Below are 14789 nucleotides of genomic sequence, written 5' to 3' on the forward strand. Positions count from 1 at the left end.
TTGCACTGTTCGTCTCTGGAAATGATTTTAGGAAGATATCGTCTTATTTATATGTCCTGTATATCATTCGGGACGAGATTTGACGACATTTGAAAAAAACATCTAAAGGTTAAAATGTTGCCGCCGGATTATCCACGAACTCGCCCGAAATCTAAATTGGTTTGTTTAAAAAAATGTAAAGCACAGTGAAATGCTGAATGCACCACCAATTTAGCACATGAATAGTTGAATCTGCTACAGAAGAAAGAAGGTTTATATAATTAGGTAAATTCAAAAAGGTAACAGCAAAACAATGTAGTAACAAGTATGGAGAGAAGGGAGTAGTAGCAATAGTCCTGCCTACAGGATTCACCTGAAGTACAAAATTCAGTTAATATTGGTGATATAGTAAAATGCATTTGCCTTTCATTATTGAAAGTTAACTTTGAATAAGACCACCATTCTTGGGTTCTAAATAGGAGGAGATTTGAACCACTTCAATCATAGTCAAGCACTTAAACTATGTGGGGTTTTTTTGGCAAAAATTAAATATGGAGCTAAAAGAGGTGAAGCTGCAATGGATGATATGCAAAATATGCTCTGAAATCATGGACATTATATTTTGAAATAGGTTGGTGAAGGTTTATAATGCAATGGAGAACGCTTTCAATATATATAGATTGTTTTATTGATGGTTTATGCAAAAAACTTAGTGTACCTTAAATAATAAGATAATGAAGAAATATGAATTAAAAGAAAACTATAAACTAATTATTTTATTTTACTCATCATAGCCACAGAATAGACATAATAATATATATTTCCTATCCATTAGTTTCTGTTGCACAATTATGTATTATATTTTAAAAACACAGAATAATAAAGTCACAAAATTGTTTATCAATTGACTTAGCCACTATAGTAATAAACTACTTATTTGAGGGTTTTCTAATAGAAAAATGAGGTGATATCTTTTATTGACTATTTTAAATAATAGATATCTTCTGAAGTAGTTTTATATATTAGATGAATTCAGTGCCTCCTGATAGAGATCTTTTCTAACAATTTCCTTTGTTTTCACCTACCGCAACTCCTTCAGTTATGATTCTTCTTGATCTCCCTTTTCCTTCTTCCAACATTAGAATAAGTGTGTTGGGATCTTGCTCTTTTTTTTTAATTGGACCAATTGCATCTCCAGTTTGTTGGTCTGCCCTAGGGTTTAGTATAACTCTTGCCTTGGCTCTTATTGATGTTTTATTTTCTGAACTGATTTTCATCAAAGGCGTAGTGGTAAATGGTTATCAATACTCATGAATTTCAACAAACCCATGAGCATAATCATAAGCCGCCACATACCAAATTCAATATAATGTAACACAGGCCAAAAGACTGAATGAGTATGGTTCTACTTTATGGACATACCAAAGACCAATTTTACAGTAAATTTTCTTCAGTATCTAGATTTTATCTTCATTTCCTATATTATTATACTTCATAGATTTACTACATATTTTATCTATATCCATGGACAACCCTATTTTAATTGTGTACCAAACACAACCTGTGTCCTGTTTTAATACATATTGTCTTTTTATACTTTTAGATATTATAGTTTATTGGGTTCAATACAAAAAGGTCATAGTGTCTAAGTGACTTTTATTGTATGCATCCACATAAACAACTATTTACTAATCTAAGAGTAAGAGCATAATATTAAACCTCATTTTTAATAAAACAAATAGTATTTTTTTGTTTATGACACTTACTACATAACTTAGGTTTATAAATGGTCAAAAAAGTAATACATTACAATATACATTAAAATTGATTAGGTACTTGGAGGAATTATTCAAAGTATTGGTCTACTTTTTCTATATAAAGAATTAAACATCATCAATTGTGGGTAACCAGAATGCCATATTTGTACATGCTGATGCCAGCATCATGAACTTAGGATTGAACTGTACGCATTGTATAGGTGCTGGATGATCACCATTCAAGACACATACTTTGTAACCAGTATCAGCATTCCAGACATGAACACGACCATCTGTTGAACCACTGAAGATGTACTGGGAATCAGGACTAAAAGATGCTTCTATAGGTATCCCTTTGTTGTTTAAGTGTCCAGTGAAGGTTTGAAGTGGAGTTCCATGATATGCATCCACCAAACGAATTATTGACCCATTGGTACTTATTAACATAGTTTTGCCATCACGGGAAAATTTCAAACCTGTCCAATCACATTCCTTTTCTTGGTTTAATTTAAATGTGACAAAGGGGCCCTTGTCAAAAGACCTCAAATCATACAGCTTGATGCTCTCGGAATTAACGCCAGCTGCAAATATGAGACCTTCAGGGTCATAAGCTGCAACAGGTCTTCCAGATAAATGCATTAGTCCCTGACAATTAGGCGACCGAAGATCCCACAGTCGTAATGTTTTGTCTAATGATCCAGATAAAAATGTGTCTTCAACCGGGGATAAACACATTGTCACAACTTTTTTTGTATGCCCTGGGAAATATCTAATGTACTTGTTATCGTGAAGGGATAAATACCGTATTGTGTCGTCTACTTTGGTGGAACTGTGAATTGCAGTGTTTTTGGCATGTGTAAAATGTATCAAATCGACCCCGTATTTTTTACTGTTGACCGTAATCATTTGTGTTCCTTTTTCACAATCGTATATAACGATTTGATCATCTTCGCTACATGAAATCAATGTCTCCCCATTAGGAGAAAAATCTATACTGTTAATTTTGTCTGTATTTTCACGGAATACTTTGGCAACTTTAAAGCTTCGGACAACTTGATCAACGAGTTTCATCATTTTTATGCATATAACCGATGTTTTTGTTCTTTAATTTTCACACTTAATAAATTACAAAGACAGCCTCGTACAATAATTGAAGTGTAGCTTTATAGTAATATTAGGCGGTATGCACATATGTACCTACATAATATAAGTATAATTTTATTTAGCTCTATGGTATAATCTATGACGCATAATGACACGCACCAGAGACACTTTTCTAGCCAGAAACCAAAGTCTGCAAAGAACTCGATTGATACCTCACAATAAAAATGATGAAATTACTTTTTGGCTGAAACGCCAAGAGTGAAATTGTGTAGATTATATTATTTGCAAATTCAATGCCTCTTTGGGTGAGCTACGCATTTGGTTGCAGTAGACGACGGTAAATTCTTTCTCTACCTCTCTTGGGTTCTGTTTTGAACGCGTATCGGACGTTCGTGCCAGTGTGCAAGGAACTCGCTTAGTAGGTGCCCATCCCATCTAGCAGTCCCATAACCCTCGCAACTCCTTGGCGCGGGGATTTCGTGTGGGAGTACGCCCACTAGCCCAAAAAAATTATCATAATTCAAGAATGGAGGAATCCTGATTTTCAGATACTTTTAACGGTTGGGGAAAAAAAAATTGTTCTTGTTCAATTTAATGTTCCACAGCACGTTCAAGAACAAGTGAGAACATAATTCTAAATGGAAATTTATGAATCTTTGAGTATTTTCGACCACGCATGAAACGTTCGGTAGACATTTCAATGTATATCACAATGTTGTATAGCGATCACTTACATACGAAAACCTGTATCCTTTTTATTTGTCAGAAGATTGTTCATGAAATTCATCCGCAAAACAACACAACTCCTCTTATTCTCTTTTTCACGGGTTGTCACTAAATTCCTGACAGATTTTGTATAATTCCTATCCAAATTTAATTTTTAATCTTCCATCGAAAACATAATATGCTTCTGCAACGGACATTGACTATTTTTAATGAAAAATAATGTTGTTTACCGTTACATAATTTTAATATAATATATTTGACCTTTGCTTGTACTGAAATAACGTCATCATTAACTTTATTCAGAGGGAAGCGCGGGAAACTTCGTTTATGGTAGATTTATTTTTCACGGTGGTGAAAATTTAATTTAATTTTATAGTTAAAACGCGGAGGATAAGCTGGTAGTGTAAGTTTTTGTAATATATGTAATCTTTGTATCATATTTGTGTATAGTGTCATCGTATAGTTGGTAAGTTTTTGTAATTTTTGTAAATATTGTATGAACGAGCCCCCCGATCTCGATCGGGGGGATGATGGCTATGTTGGCCTGAATCTCCCCGTGGGAGCATATGTAACTGTTGTTTCACAAGATGAATTTGATAAAATGGATACGGATTGTTCGTTATCATCTCAGACAGGTGAAGGAAGTCGTAAACGAACACGTTATCTACGCCTTTGTCGGCAGTGTACGAAAAGGAGAAATAAGAAAGGTGGTTCTAGCGGTGATTACTGTCAGTGCCATAGATTATACACTTATATTTGAGAGTCAGTGCGAAAGTTTATGCAATATGGAAGATGAGTCAATTTTAATAAAAAAGATTACTTCTAAAAGTTCTAAACCTATATCTCAATCGACGTCATCTTCACACTCGCAAAATAATAATAATTCACATAAAACGTCCTCTCAACCATCAACATCTTATACGGAAAATTCAAATATCTCTCAAGACTCTAACGCGGAAATTCAAATATCTCTCAAGACTCTAACGCGGGAAATTCAAATAACACGAAAACTACAGTAACCAATACAGACTCCCGTTGGATTGGCCGGAGTGAATATGTTCTTACTGATGTTTCCCCTTATTTGATACACGTTCAACGTATACAAAGTTCACCTGATGGCGGGACCGTTCTCCATCCTAATTCAGTCGACTATTATCAAAGCCGGCAATCTGACTTCTGGACAATGATTGGTAAATCAGAAAAACGAATTATTGACTTTGTATTCCATTGGCAGTCACAAAACTCTTCGGAACGACATCTTAGATAAATAACAGGTTAACTATTAACCTTTATTTAATGCAGGTTTTGAACCGTATTCTTTGAAGGAGACGATTATATTCAAATCAATCTGTATTGACATATCAATATTTTTTTTTGTCCAAATACACAGATTGCCACCTTTGATAATAGACGACTCCTATAACTTTTGGCAATTTTTTAAAGCAGAACAAATTTGAAAATATTATTCCCGGTAGTGTAAAACGTATAGGAAGAAATAGGTGCGTAGTTGGTTTTTCCGATTATAAAGACGCCAATAACTTTCTTAACTGCAATCTTTTGGAAACGAAAAAGTTAAAAGCTTTCATTCCGACTTTCAACGTAACAAGGATGGGGCTAGTTCGTGGGGTCCCTGTAAATTGGAGTGTAGAGGAAGTTCAACGAAATGTATCCGTTCCTATAGGCTGCGGCAAAATACTTAAAATAAGACGTTTGAATCGCAAGGTGAAAATTAATGACTCGGTTTCTTGGAAACCCTCTGAATCCGTTGTAATAACGTTTGATGGGCAAGTTTTACCAAAACGGATTTTTATGTGCTATAATGCTCTTCCAGTAGAGATATATATATTTCCTACAATACAATGCTATAAATGCTGTCGTTATGGTCATACCAAAGTACAATGTCGTTCTAAGACTCCAATATGTTATAACTGTGGAGGTCAACATGCAGGTGTCTCATGTGACAGGTCAGGTGAAGATCCTCTATTCTGTGTAATGTGTAAAGTTGAAGGGTCTCATTCAGCGATAGACAAGTCATGTCCAGAGTTTGTGAGACAGACAGAAATCAAACTTAAAATGGCTCAGAGCTGCATGTCTTACGCAGAAGCTAGTAAATGTTTTCCTTCTGTTAAGCCTTCATATGCAGATGCACTAAGTTCAACAATTCCAGAAGTACCGAAACCTGCATATGTTCCCACACCGATGCCTGCATCTCATAACAATTTTACTAATTCATTATATAAAAAGACAGTATTTTTAAAACCTCGCTCTCCTCCTAAGCATCAATATGGTTATGATCGTGTTGCTCATAAAAATTTATTAAAAGATTTCCAGGTTTCAGAGCCTAAAAATGGCTGTGCTCTGGTAGATAAAAGTAAAGAGGAAGAAAAGTCTGATGTCTTAGAAATGATACTAGCTTTATTATGTACTTTAATAAACTCAAACTTACTAAAACCGTCCCACGTTGCCTCTATTAATGAAAAAATAAAATCAATTAATGTTAATAAAAATAATGGATTGCAAAATAATTCAATGGAATTGCAGGAGTATTGTTCCAAAGAAACATGTGTGGTGACTTACACATGATTGCGTAGTTCACAAGTCTTTGTGTGAACGGCGCGAGGTGCGCCGTCGCAGCTTCCTGCGCCAGTCGTCCGCAGACCTCTGACCGCGAAGCTCACGTCACATTTACTCGCATACGCCTGTCTCGATTGACTAAGTTTATATTGAATGTTTAGTGTGTATAGTTTATGTCTCCTTCTTTGCCTGGACTTTTTCTTACTGTTTGCTGTGAACTATTCAACTGTGCTTGTGCTTGTCGCTTTTCTCCTTCTAATCGTTTTTATATAATAAATTGCTGTGTGTGTGACATTGGACATAATCATTCCGGTAACGGATCTAAACCCCATATTGCCTGAACCAAGACTCACGCAGCAGACCCCATAACTGGTGACCCCGAGAAGAACATTCTAGCAAAATGAGCAGTGAAGATAGTGACACAACTCTTTCGCAAACTACCCCACACAAAAAAATATCGAAAAATGAAGTACCTATTTCCGTTGATCCATCCGGTAATCCAGCGGAACTTTTTCGGGTTGGTGTACGGATACCGCCTTTCTGGCCGGAAAAACCATTAATATGGTTTTGTCAAATAGAAGGTCAATTTAACATGGCAAGAATAACTGACGATTTAACTAAATTTCAGTACGTGCTTTCAAACTTGGACAGACAGTACGCGGTTGAAGTGGAAGACGTCATCACCTCACCACCGGCTACAAAGAAATATGAGTACCTTAAAAGCGAACTGATTAAGCGGCTCTCCGTGTCTAAAGAGAAAAAGGTAAAACAGCTTTTACAATCAGAAGAGTTAGGTGACCGTAAGCTTTCACAATTCTTACGACATCTACGACAACTAGCTGATCCTACAATACCAGACGATTTTCTGCGGTCCATATGGACAAGCCGTCTACCAGACAACCTGCAAACTATCATCGCGTCTCAGATGACTCTGTCTCTCATTGAACTGGCAGATCTGGCTGACAGAGTCCATGACATCGCACCTAGTGTACCTCAGGTGGCAGCAACATCTTCAAGAGAAGACTCGGCACTGGAAATCATGGCTCGACAAATAACTGAACTAACAAAACAAGTCAGCGCTCTAACGATGGAAGTGCACACTCGGTCCCGTTCTCGCAATCGTCAGCAGCTCCACGATCGTAGGCGAACCCCTACGAGAAGATCCCAGTCCAACTATAAGCGGTTCCCCCTTTGTTGGTACCACTTCAAATTTGGACAACAAGCGAAGACATGTATCCAGCCCTGTGATTACACACCATCGGAAAACATTCGGGGCAGTCGATAATGGCGACTGAAGATTGCCCATTAAACACCGGTCGCCTCTTCGTGACGGATAGAAGATCACGTCTTCAGTTTCTGGTCGACACCGGAAGTGATGTTTGCGTCTTTCCTCGCTCTGCGCTTCGTCAACGACGGGAAAAGACGGAATACGAGCTGTGCGCGGCCAATGGTTCTACTATTAACACGTACGGGTACATTGAACTTAATCTCAACCTAGGCTTGCGTAGAAATTTTGTGTGGCGTTTTACAGTAGCTGATGTAACTAAAGCTATCATTGGCGTAGATTTTCTGTCTCATTTTAACCTTATCGTAGACATACGCAATAAGCTTTTAATTGATGCTAGTACCAAATTGTCAACCGTAGCTGCTTCTGCTGTAACTGATAGTTTAACATCTAGTGTAAAGGTCGTAACCGGCAATTCTAAATATCATATTTTGTTTTCTAAGTTTCCAGAGCTAACACGACCGGCAGGCATATACCACACACCAAAACACAACACAGTTCATCACATCCGCACCACACCAGGCCTCCCGGTTGCCTGTACTCCTCGAAGACTGGCACCTGAAAAATTGAAGATTGCAAGATCAGAATTCGAAGCAATGTTGGCTAACGGCACCACGCGACCCTCCGAGAGTCCCTGGTCCGCACCACTACACCTCGCTGCTAAAAAGGAGAACGGTTGGCGACCATGTGGCGACTACCGTATGCTAAACGCTCGCACGATACCAGATAAGTATCCGATTCGCCATATCCAAGACTTTGCGCATAGCCTATCTGGCTGTCGTGTATTTTCTACCATTGACCTAGTTAAAGCTTTTAATCAAATACCGGTTTTTGAAGACGATATACCAAAAACAGCGATAACAACCCCGTTTGGACTCTTTGAATTTCCGTACATGACGTTTGGGCTGCGAAACGCAAGTCAAACTTTTCAGAGGTTTGTCGATGAGATGACACGTGGCTTAGATTTCTGCTTCCCCTATATCGATGATTTTCTCATATTTTCCAGTAATGAATCTGAGCACCTGGAGCACCTACATCAGCTTTTCATCAGAATGAAAGAATATGGAATGCTCATCAACACTGCAAAATGTGTCTTCGGTGCATCGGAGGTAGAATTTCTTGGCTACCATATTGACGCGAATGGAACAAAACCTCTGGAAAGCAAGGTACAAGCCATCAAAGAATTTCCTGTCCCTAAAACAGCTAAGCAGCTTAGAAGATTCTTGGGCATGATAAACTTCTATCGTAGATTTATCCCCAAAGCTGCAAATATTCAAGCTGCTTTAAGCTCCTTGCTGTCAGGTTCTATAAAAACATCACATCCAATTGAGGTGACGGGGGACTCACTAAAGTCATTTGAAGACTGTAAGGAAAGCCTTTGTAACGCAGCTTTACTTGCTTTTTTTTTTTTTTTTTTTCTTTTTTTTTCCGGGCCGGGCGCTGAACCTCCTACGAGGTCCCCGCGCAAAAGGGGCGCGCGGGGTATGTGAGACTCAACGATCTGCATGGTGTTGTGAGCAGACCGCGGGCCCAAGGATTTTAGGACCCACCCACTAAACGACTCCCCTGCACTCTTACACCCGACGTCCGATCCCCTCCGAGGTCAGAACCCGGATGAGGTAGGGGGGCTACCGCGGTCAACACTGCAACCAGACGGCGCGGCTCACCCCAAGGACGCCCAGCCGACGGAGCCTTCGAGGCGAATCGAAGGCTCTGAAACGTCGGCCGTCTCGGTACGGCAGCCCGTCGGGCCGCCCAGACGGTGCCACTGGTGTCCCGGAATACCCCGCTGGACCAGAACCAGCCTGCCGGGTCGGGACGCGATACACCGTCGACCGGTCGCTCCATTTACTCCACGGCAGCGCGCTAGAGTGCTGGTAGCGCGCCGCGCGACCTCACCCCCTCAGGTCGCCCCTTGACCTTCACCGGGGGGAGGCCGCTACCTACAGGGGCCGGAACGTACGGGTGTATTCCCGCCTCCGGCCCCCGGCTCGACGGCGACGGATTGGTGCGGAAAGGGAAGAGCTCTCCCTCTCTCGCTCCGCCGCCTCCTTCTGCGAGATGGTGGACTCGCAGAAGTCGAGCATCGCCTTCCAGGACGCGTCGCTGCCGAGCATCGTAGCCACGACGCGCGGCAGCGAGAGGTCCTCTCCTATGACCGCGACGAGGGCGGCGCGTTGCTCGTCGAATCCAGAGCAACGCGCCAATGTATGTTCCGCTGTGTCTTCCTCGTCGCGTTACTTGCTCATCCTGACTGTGATGCCAAGATAAGCTTAGTGACTGATGCGTCTGACTTTGCTATTGGTGGAGTATTACAACAGCTGAAGGACGGAAATTGGCAACCTCTGGCATTCTTGTCTCGTAAGTTAAGCCCATCGCAACAAAAATATTCACCTCACCACTCACGCAGCAGATCCCATACATGATTTAATATATTTGTTAAATAAACATTCTCCTGTTGTTGTCGCATTATCTGAGACGTGGTTAAAGCCAGGATACCTATTTAAGGTCCCTGGATATACCTGCTTACGTGATGATAGATACGATGGCTATGGTGGTGTAGCATTACTCGTCAGGAACTCAATTAATTTTTCTAGAATATCGTTTTATTCATTAATCTCTAATGATGCCATTAATATTGTCGGCATCAAAATTTATAATATTTCTATAGTTTCCATTTATCTCGCTCGTTCCTCTTTTATTATTCTCAATAGCATTAATAATTTACTCTCTTCACTTAGTGATCCATTCCTACTATTAGGTGACTTTAACTGTCATCACCAAATGTTTGGTTGTGGCACCACTGACACCAATGGTGTACATTTAGTAGAAATATTAGATTTACAAAACTTGTGTTTACTTAATACTGGCTCACCAACCAGACGCACAAAGCCTAATGAGAAGCCTAGTGCAGTTGACTTATCAATTTGTACCCCAGATCTTGCTTCTTCTCATTCTTGGTACACCTCATCATCTACTTTTGGCAGTGATCATTTCCCGATTATCATATCCTCTCCTATTAGACGCCCTCCTTATCAAAAACGAGAACCTCGTGTGAAATATAAATTAAATAGTGCTGATTGGTCTGCATTTAAGAACCTTGTCGAATCTAAAATAAAAGATTTGCCTGAATTAGTTAGCGGTGGTGAGACCAATTCTTCTAGAGCTTTGGCTACATGTTTAATAGAATCTGCCGATCAGATTTTTTCTGTTAAACGAAATCCATCCAATAAGATTCCATATCCTCCATGGTGGGATAGAGAATGTATGGATGCTGTAAGTAAAAGAAAGGTAGCTGAGAGTCTTTGCTGAGGACATGTCCAATGAAAACTTAGATATTCTCAATGAAGTTATTTGTATTACACGTAAATTCCTCAGAGATAAAAAGCAGGAAGGCTGGAAAACATTTTGTACTTCTTTATCTCCTTCTACGTGCCCTACAGAAGTTTGGCGCAGTATTAAACGATTTCGGTTTGCTTTCAAAGAATCTTTATCATCATCTTCACTTCCCCCTTCTTTAACAAATGCCTTTTTAGACAGATTAGCTCCTCCATCAGTTGCTGAATCGATCTACTTTCCTTTAAAATCATCTTTGACAGATGACTCTTCCTCTTTAAACTCTCCTTTTTCGCTACATGAATTAAAAGGTGTGCTTTCACATGTTAAAGATTCATCTCCAGGTCAGGATGGTATTATGTAATTATGGTATTATGGTATTATATAATCCTTGGGCCCGCGGTCTGCTCACAACACCATGCAGATCGCTGAGTCTCACATACCCCGCGCGCCCCTTTTGCGCGGGGACCTCGTAGGAGGTTCGGCCCTCTACCCGGAAAAAAAAAAAAAAAAAAAAAAAAAAAAAAGGATGGTATTATGTACTCGTTTTTATCTCATCTTGGTAATAGTGCTTTAATGTATTTTTTTAATTTAATAAATTCAGTCATGGTCACAGGTAATATTCCTGAAACATGGAAGTCTCAAGAAGTTATAGCGATTAAAAAACCTAACAAACCTACCAATGATGTTGCCTCATATAGGCCTATTGCGCTGTCCTCTGTTTTAACTAAGGTTGCTGAACATCTTGTGAAGAATCGTTTGGAATGGTTTATTGAAAACAATAATTTCATAGCCAATAGTCAATACGGTTTCCGGAAGTCAAAATCTACAATAGACAATTTAGCTATATTAACCACAGATATTCGCTTAGCTTTTTCGCGCGATGAAGATATTGTAGCTGCCTTTTTGGACATCGCTGCCGCTTATGATAATGTGAACATTTCTATTTTACAACGCAAATTATTAAAGCTACAGGTTCCTACATTATTAATACATTTTATCATCAATTTACTATCCTGCAGATACATATCATTAATCGTTCAGAAAGACGGTAATACTACTGAGTTAAAGCGTACAGTTTTTAAAGGCATTCCCCAAGGTTCAGTACTTAGCCCACTTTTATATAACATTTATACATATGATTTAGAATCATCTTTATATTCCCACATAAATGTGCTACAATATGCAGATGATCTGCTTTTTTATTCCGTAAATAAATCTATAGATATCGCTTGCAATTTCATGTCTAATTCACTTAATAGTTTAAATATGTGGTTAGTTAAAAATGACTTAAAGTTATCCGTATCCAAAAGTTCAATAGTCGTATTTTCTAAAAAACGTACAACTCCTGTCATAAATGTGACCTTCAATGGTCAATCTTTGCCATATCAAACAAAACTTAAATTTTTAGGAGTTATATTAGATTCAAAATTGTCTGGACTTGCCCATTATGAACATATTGATATGAAATGTGCACAGCTACTTAATATCATGAAATGCCTCTCAGGTGTATGGTGGGGTGCTCATCCGTTTTCTATGAAACTTGTGTATAACGCTCTTGTAAGATCTGTTCTAGATTATGGCACATTTCTATTAGATGGTGGAAGTGTCTTGGGGAGTAAAAAACTTGATGTCATTCAGTCAAAAGCTTTGAGAATTGTGAAATCTTGCCCAACCAATGCATTACAAGTAGAATGCTGCGATCCTCCTTTAAAATTAAGAAGGCAATTTCTAAGCGATCGATACTTGTTCAAATCTATGCAGTTTTCTGACCATACTCTTCATGGAAAACTGCATGAATTGAACAATATTATTCAGACATCCCGTTATTGGCGTCACAAATCATTACCATGTCTAATAAAAAGCTTTCGTAAATTTTTAACAATACACAGCCACATTCATCGATCTCCATCATTATCCATATTTATGACACAATTCAATTCTTTAATTCTAGCTCCGGATATAAGATATGATATAGGTGTCGGTAAACAAGATATTCTGGAGACAAATATTCGTTTCATGAGTAGCGTTGAGGAACAAAATTGGAGTGGATGGGATTATATTTTTACAGATGCCTCTAAAATCTTTATTGATGATTGTGTTGGAGTCGGTCTAGTTCATTGGCAACATAAAATAATACAAAAGATTAAACTTCCTCCTGAATCCTCTGTTTTTACTGGAGAGTGTTTTGCTCTTTTAAAAGCTGTAGAACTAGTTATTTTATTAAAATCTAAAAGAACAATCATATTTTCAGACTCAAAAAGTGCACTACGAACTATTGAAAAATTTCCATTCCAAATGAAACCTTGTTATCCTATTATTTGCGAAATACGTGATAAGCTTTTGATATGTTCTCAAAGAAATCACACCATTATCTTTGCATGGAGTCCAAGTCACTGTGGGATTAAAGGGAACGAGAAAGCCGATCAGCTTGCCAAAGAAGCTATAAAGGATGGAGACATAGTCCCATACATTAATTATTGTCATGATTTGACTGCTCTTCCCAAAACCTATCTTTCATCTAAACCATGGTTCTTTAAAGCTAAAAGTTCTAAAATTGTCACTTCTATCATTTCCAGAATGCGTTTAGGACATGTATGTACACCTCATCATTTAGCAAGGCTTCGTGTTGTTGATAGCAATATTTGTGAGTGTGGAGAAGATATTGGTGATCTCGACCATATTTTCTTTTCTTGTTCCCAATATGACCGCACCTCCTTTATGAATTCTTTACAATTACTACAGGTTCCGTTTCCGACTAAAATCTCCTGCCTTTTGCTTTATCCTTTATTGTATTATAATGTATTATCCTCTTTCATAATCAATAATAATATTAAGATTTAATATATTTAATTTATTTTTATTAATTTATTTCCATATCTTGTTTTTAACTAGCTTATCCTTTTGTTTCCTTTTGATGACTTTGTCGCGTGTAGTTTCCCTACCTTTCACTTGAAACTGGCATAAAGTTAAAACTATTGCCATAAAGGAAAAAAAAAAAAAAAAAAACTTTATTCAAACAGAGAATTAGTCGATTGTGTGTGGAATGCACTGCCAGCTGCAGTTGGAAGTGCTCCAAATATTAAACGCTTCAAAATCCCAATACTACTGCTAGTATCTCGTCACAAAATTAGGTGCGGTAACTTCATTCCCGACATAAAAATCTTTGGCTAGCCCATACTGTGAGCTTCGAAGGCTACGGAATTAGGCGTCACTCTCGACAGGGAGATGGCATTCGGACCCCACATTAAGTCAGTACGCGACCGAAGCGCGTTCCTACTCGGTCGTTTTTTTTTTTTTTGTTTGAAAGATTGCTGGTGGCCCGGAGGCCTTTCCAGCTTCGCCAGGACAGGTGGGCGAGCAAAGACTCAGCCAGGTACTCGGTCGTCTCGACCCCATGATCTGCAAGCGAAGTGAATTGTCCCTTCATAACAAGGTGACACTCTACTACTACTAGCTTCCATACATTCTGTCATGATCTATGCAAGTGTAGTGTTCGCTCACGCGGCCCGTACACACATTAGCTCTCTATAGGTCATCCAATCCCGTTTCTGCAGGATAGCTTACGGAGCACCGTGATATGAGGAATGCAATTTTCACGCCGACCTAAATCTAGTACCTATCGATACGTAAGTATCTTAAAGATGCATCAGAACGCTATTTTGATAAAGCGGCGTGACACGAAAACCCTATTATCGTGGCCGCCGCTAGTTACTTAACAGACCGCGATACGCGGGGCAACGCACGTCACGGTCGCCCGAAACACGTCTTGTTGGATTCCCCGGATTCACTTTTGTTGCTTTTCGGACCCACAAGCACCGGGCACTGTCACGAGCGAACGAACTGGCAGATACGCCGGATCTTCTCAGTGGGTCGTAATTCCATTGCGGTAGCAGATTCAGCAAAACACTGCTCTTGCTAAGGCTAATGCTAGCAAATTATCTCAAGTTGAGCCTGTGAGCTCAACTAGCCATCCGGACGTAGCTGAAATAGCCTCTTAGTCTACCAGCGAATAGACAGAGAAATAA

General features: G+C 39.1%; 3 protein-coding genes and 1 long non-coding RNA gene across 4 annotated transcripts; 2 read left to right on the top strand and 2 right to left on the bottom strand.

The window, feature by feature from the left end:
• Nucleotides 1–649: 649 nt before the first annotated feature.
• Wdr82 (WD repeat domain 82) lies at nt 650–3815 on the bottom strand. The gene has a single exon (XM_028185074.2). The coding sequence runs from the start codon at nt 2808–2810 to the stop codon at nt 1863–1865; it is 948 nt and encodes a 315-aa protein (XP_028040875.1). The 5' UTR covers nt 2811–3815; the 3' UTR covers nt 650–1862.
• A 247-nt stretch (nt 3816–4062) lies between these two features.
• On the top strand, nt 4063–6149 carry LOC149503105 (uncharacterized). The gene is made up of 2 exons (XM_089740412.1): nt 4063–4201; nt 5056–6149. Exons 1-2 carry the CDS (start codon nt 4063–4065, stop codon nt 6147–6149), a joined length of 1233 nt encoding a protein of 410 aa, XP_089596538.1.
• On the top strand, nt 6129–8715 carry LOC149503106 (uncharacterized). The gene is made up of 2 exons (XM_089740287.1): nt 6129–7606; nt 7869–8715. The coding sequence occupies exon 1, from the start codon at nt 6541–6543 to the stop codon at nt 7423–7425; it is 885 nt and encodes a 294-aa protein (XP_089596413.1). The 5' UTR covers nt 6129–6540; the 3' UTR covers nt 7426–7606; nt 7869–8715.
• Nucleotides 8716–10121: 1406 nt separating this feature from the next.
• Nucleotides 10122–11699, bottom strand: LOC149503107 (uncharacterized). Its single transcript, XR_016323000.1, has 2 exons — nt 11442–11699; nt 10122–10534 (listed from the first exon to the last, which is right to left on the bottom strand). It is a non-coding gene; the product is annotated as an uncharacterized LOC149503107 (long non-coding RNA).
• Between the last annotated feature and the right edge of the window lie 3090 nt (nt 11700–14789).

The sequence above is a fragment of the Bombyx mandarina genome, chromosome 04 (assembly GCF_030267445.1).
Source record: "Bombyx mandarina strain Sakado chromosome 04, ASM3026744v2".
Taxonomy (NCBI): Eukaryota; Metazoa; Arthropoda; class Insecta; order Lepidoptera; family Bombycidae; genus Bombyx; species Bombyx mandarina.

Bases quoted from the DNA above. Each gene is read 5' to 3' on its own strand.
- LOC149503106 (XM_089740287.1), top strand. From the start codon at position 6,541: ATGAGCAGTGAAGATAGTGACACAACTCTTTCGCAAACTACCCCACAC.
- LOC149503105 (XM_089740412.1), top strand. From the start codon at position 4,063: ATGAACGAGCCCCCCGATCTCGATCGGGGGGATGATGGCTATGTTGGC. The intron at 4,202-5,055 runs GTGAAGGAAGTC...TAAAACGTATAG, and splicing joins TTCGTTATCATCTCAGACAG to GAAGAAATAGGTGCGTAGTT.
- Wdr82 (XM_028185074.2), bottom strand. From the start codon at position 2,810: ATGATGAAACTCGTTGATCAAGTTGTCCGAAGCTTTAAAGTTGCCAAA.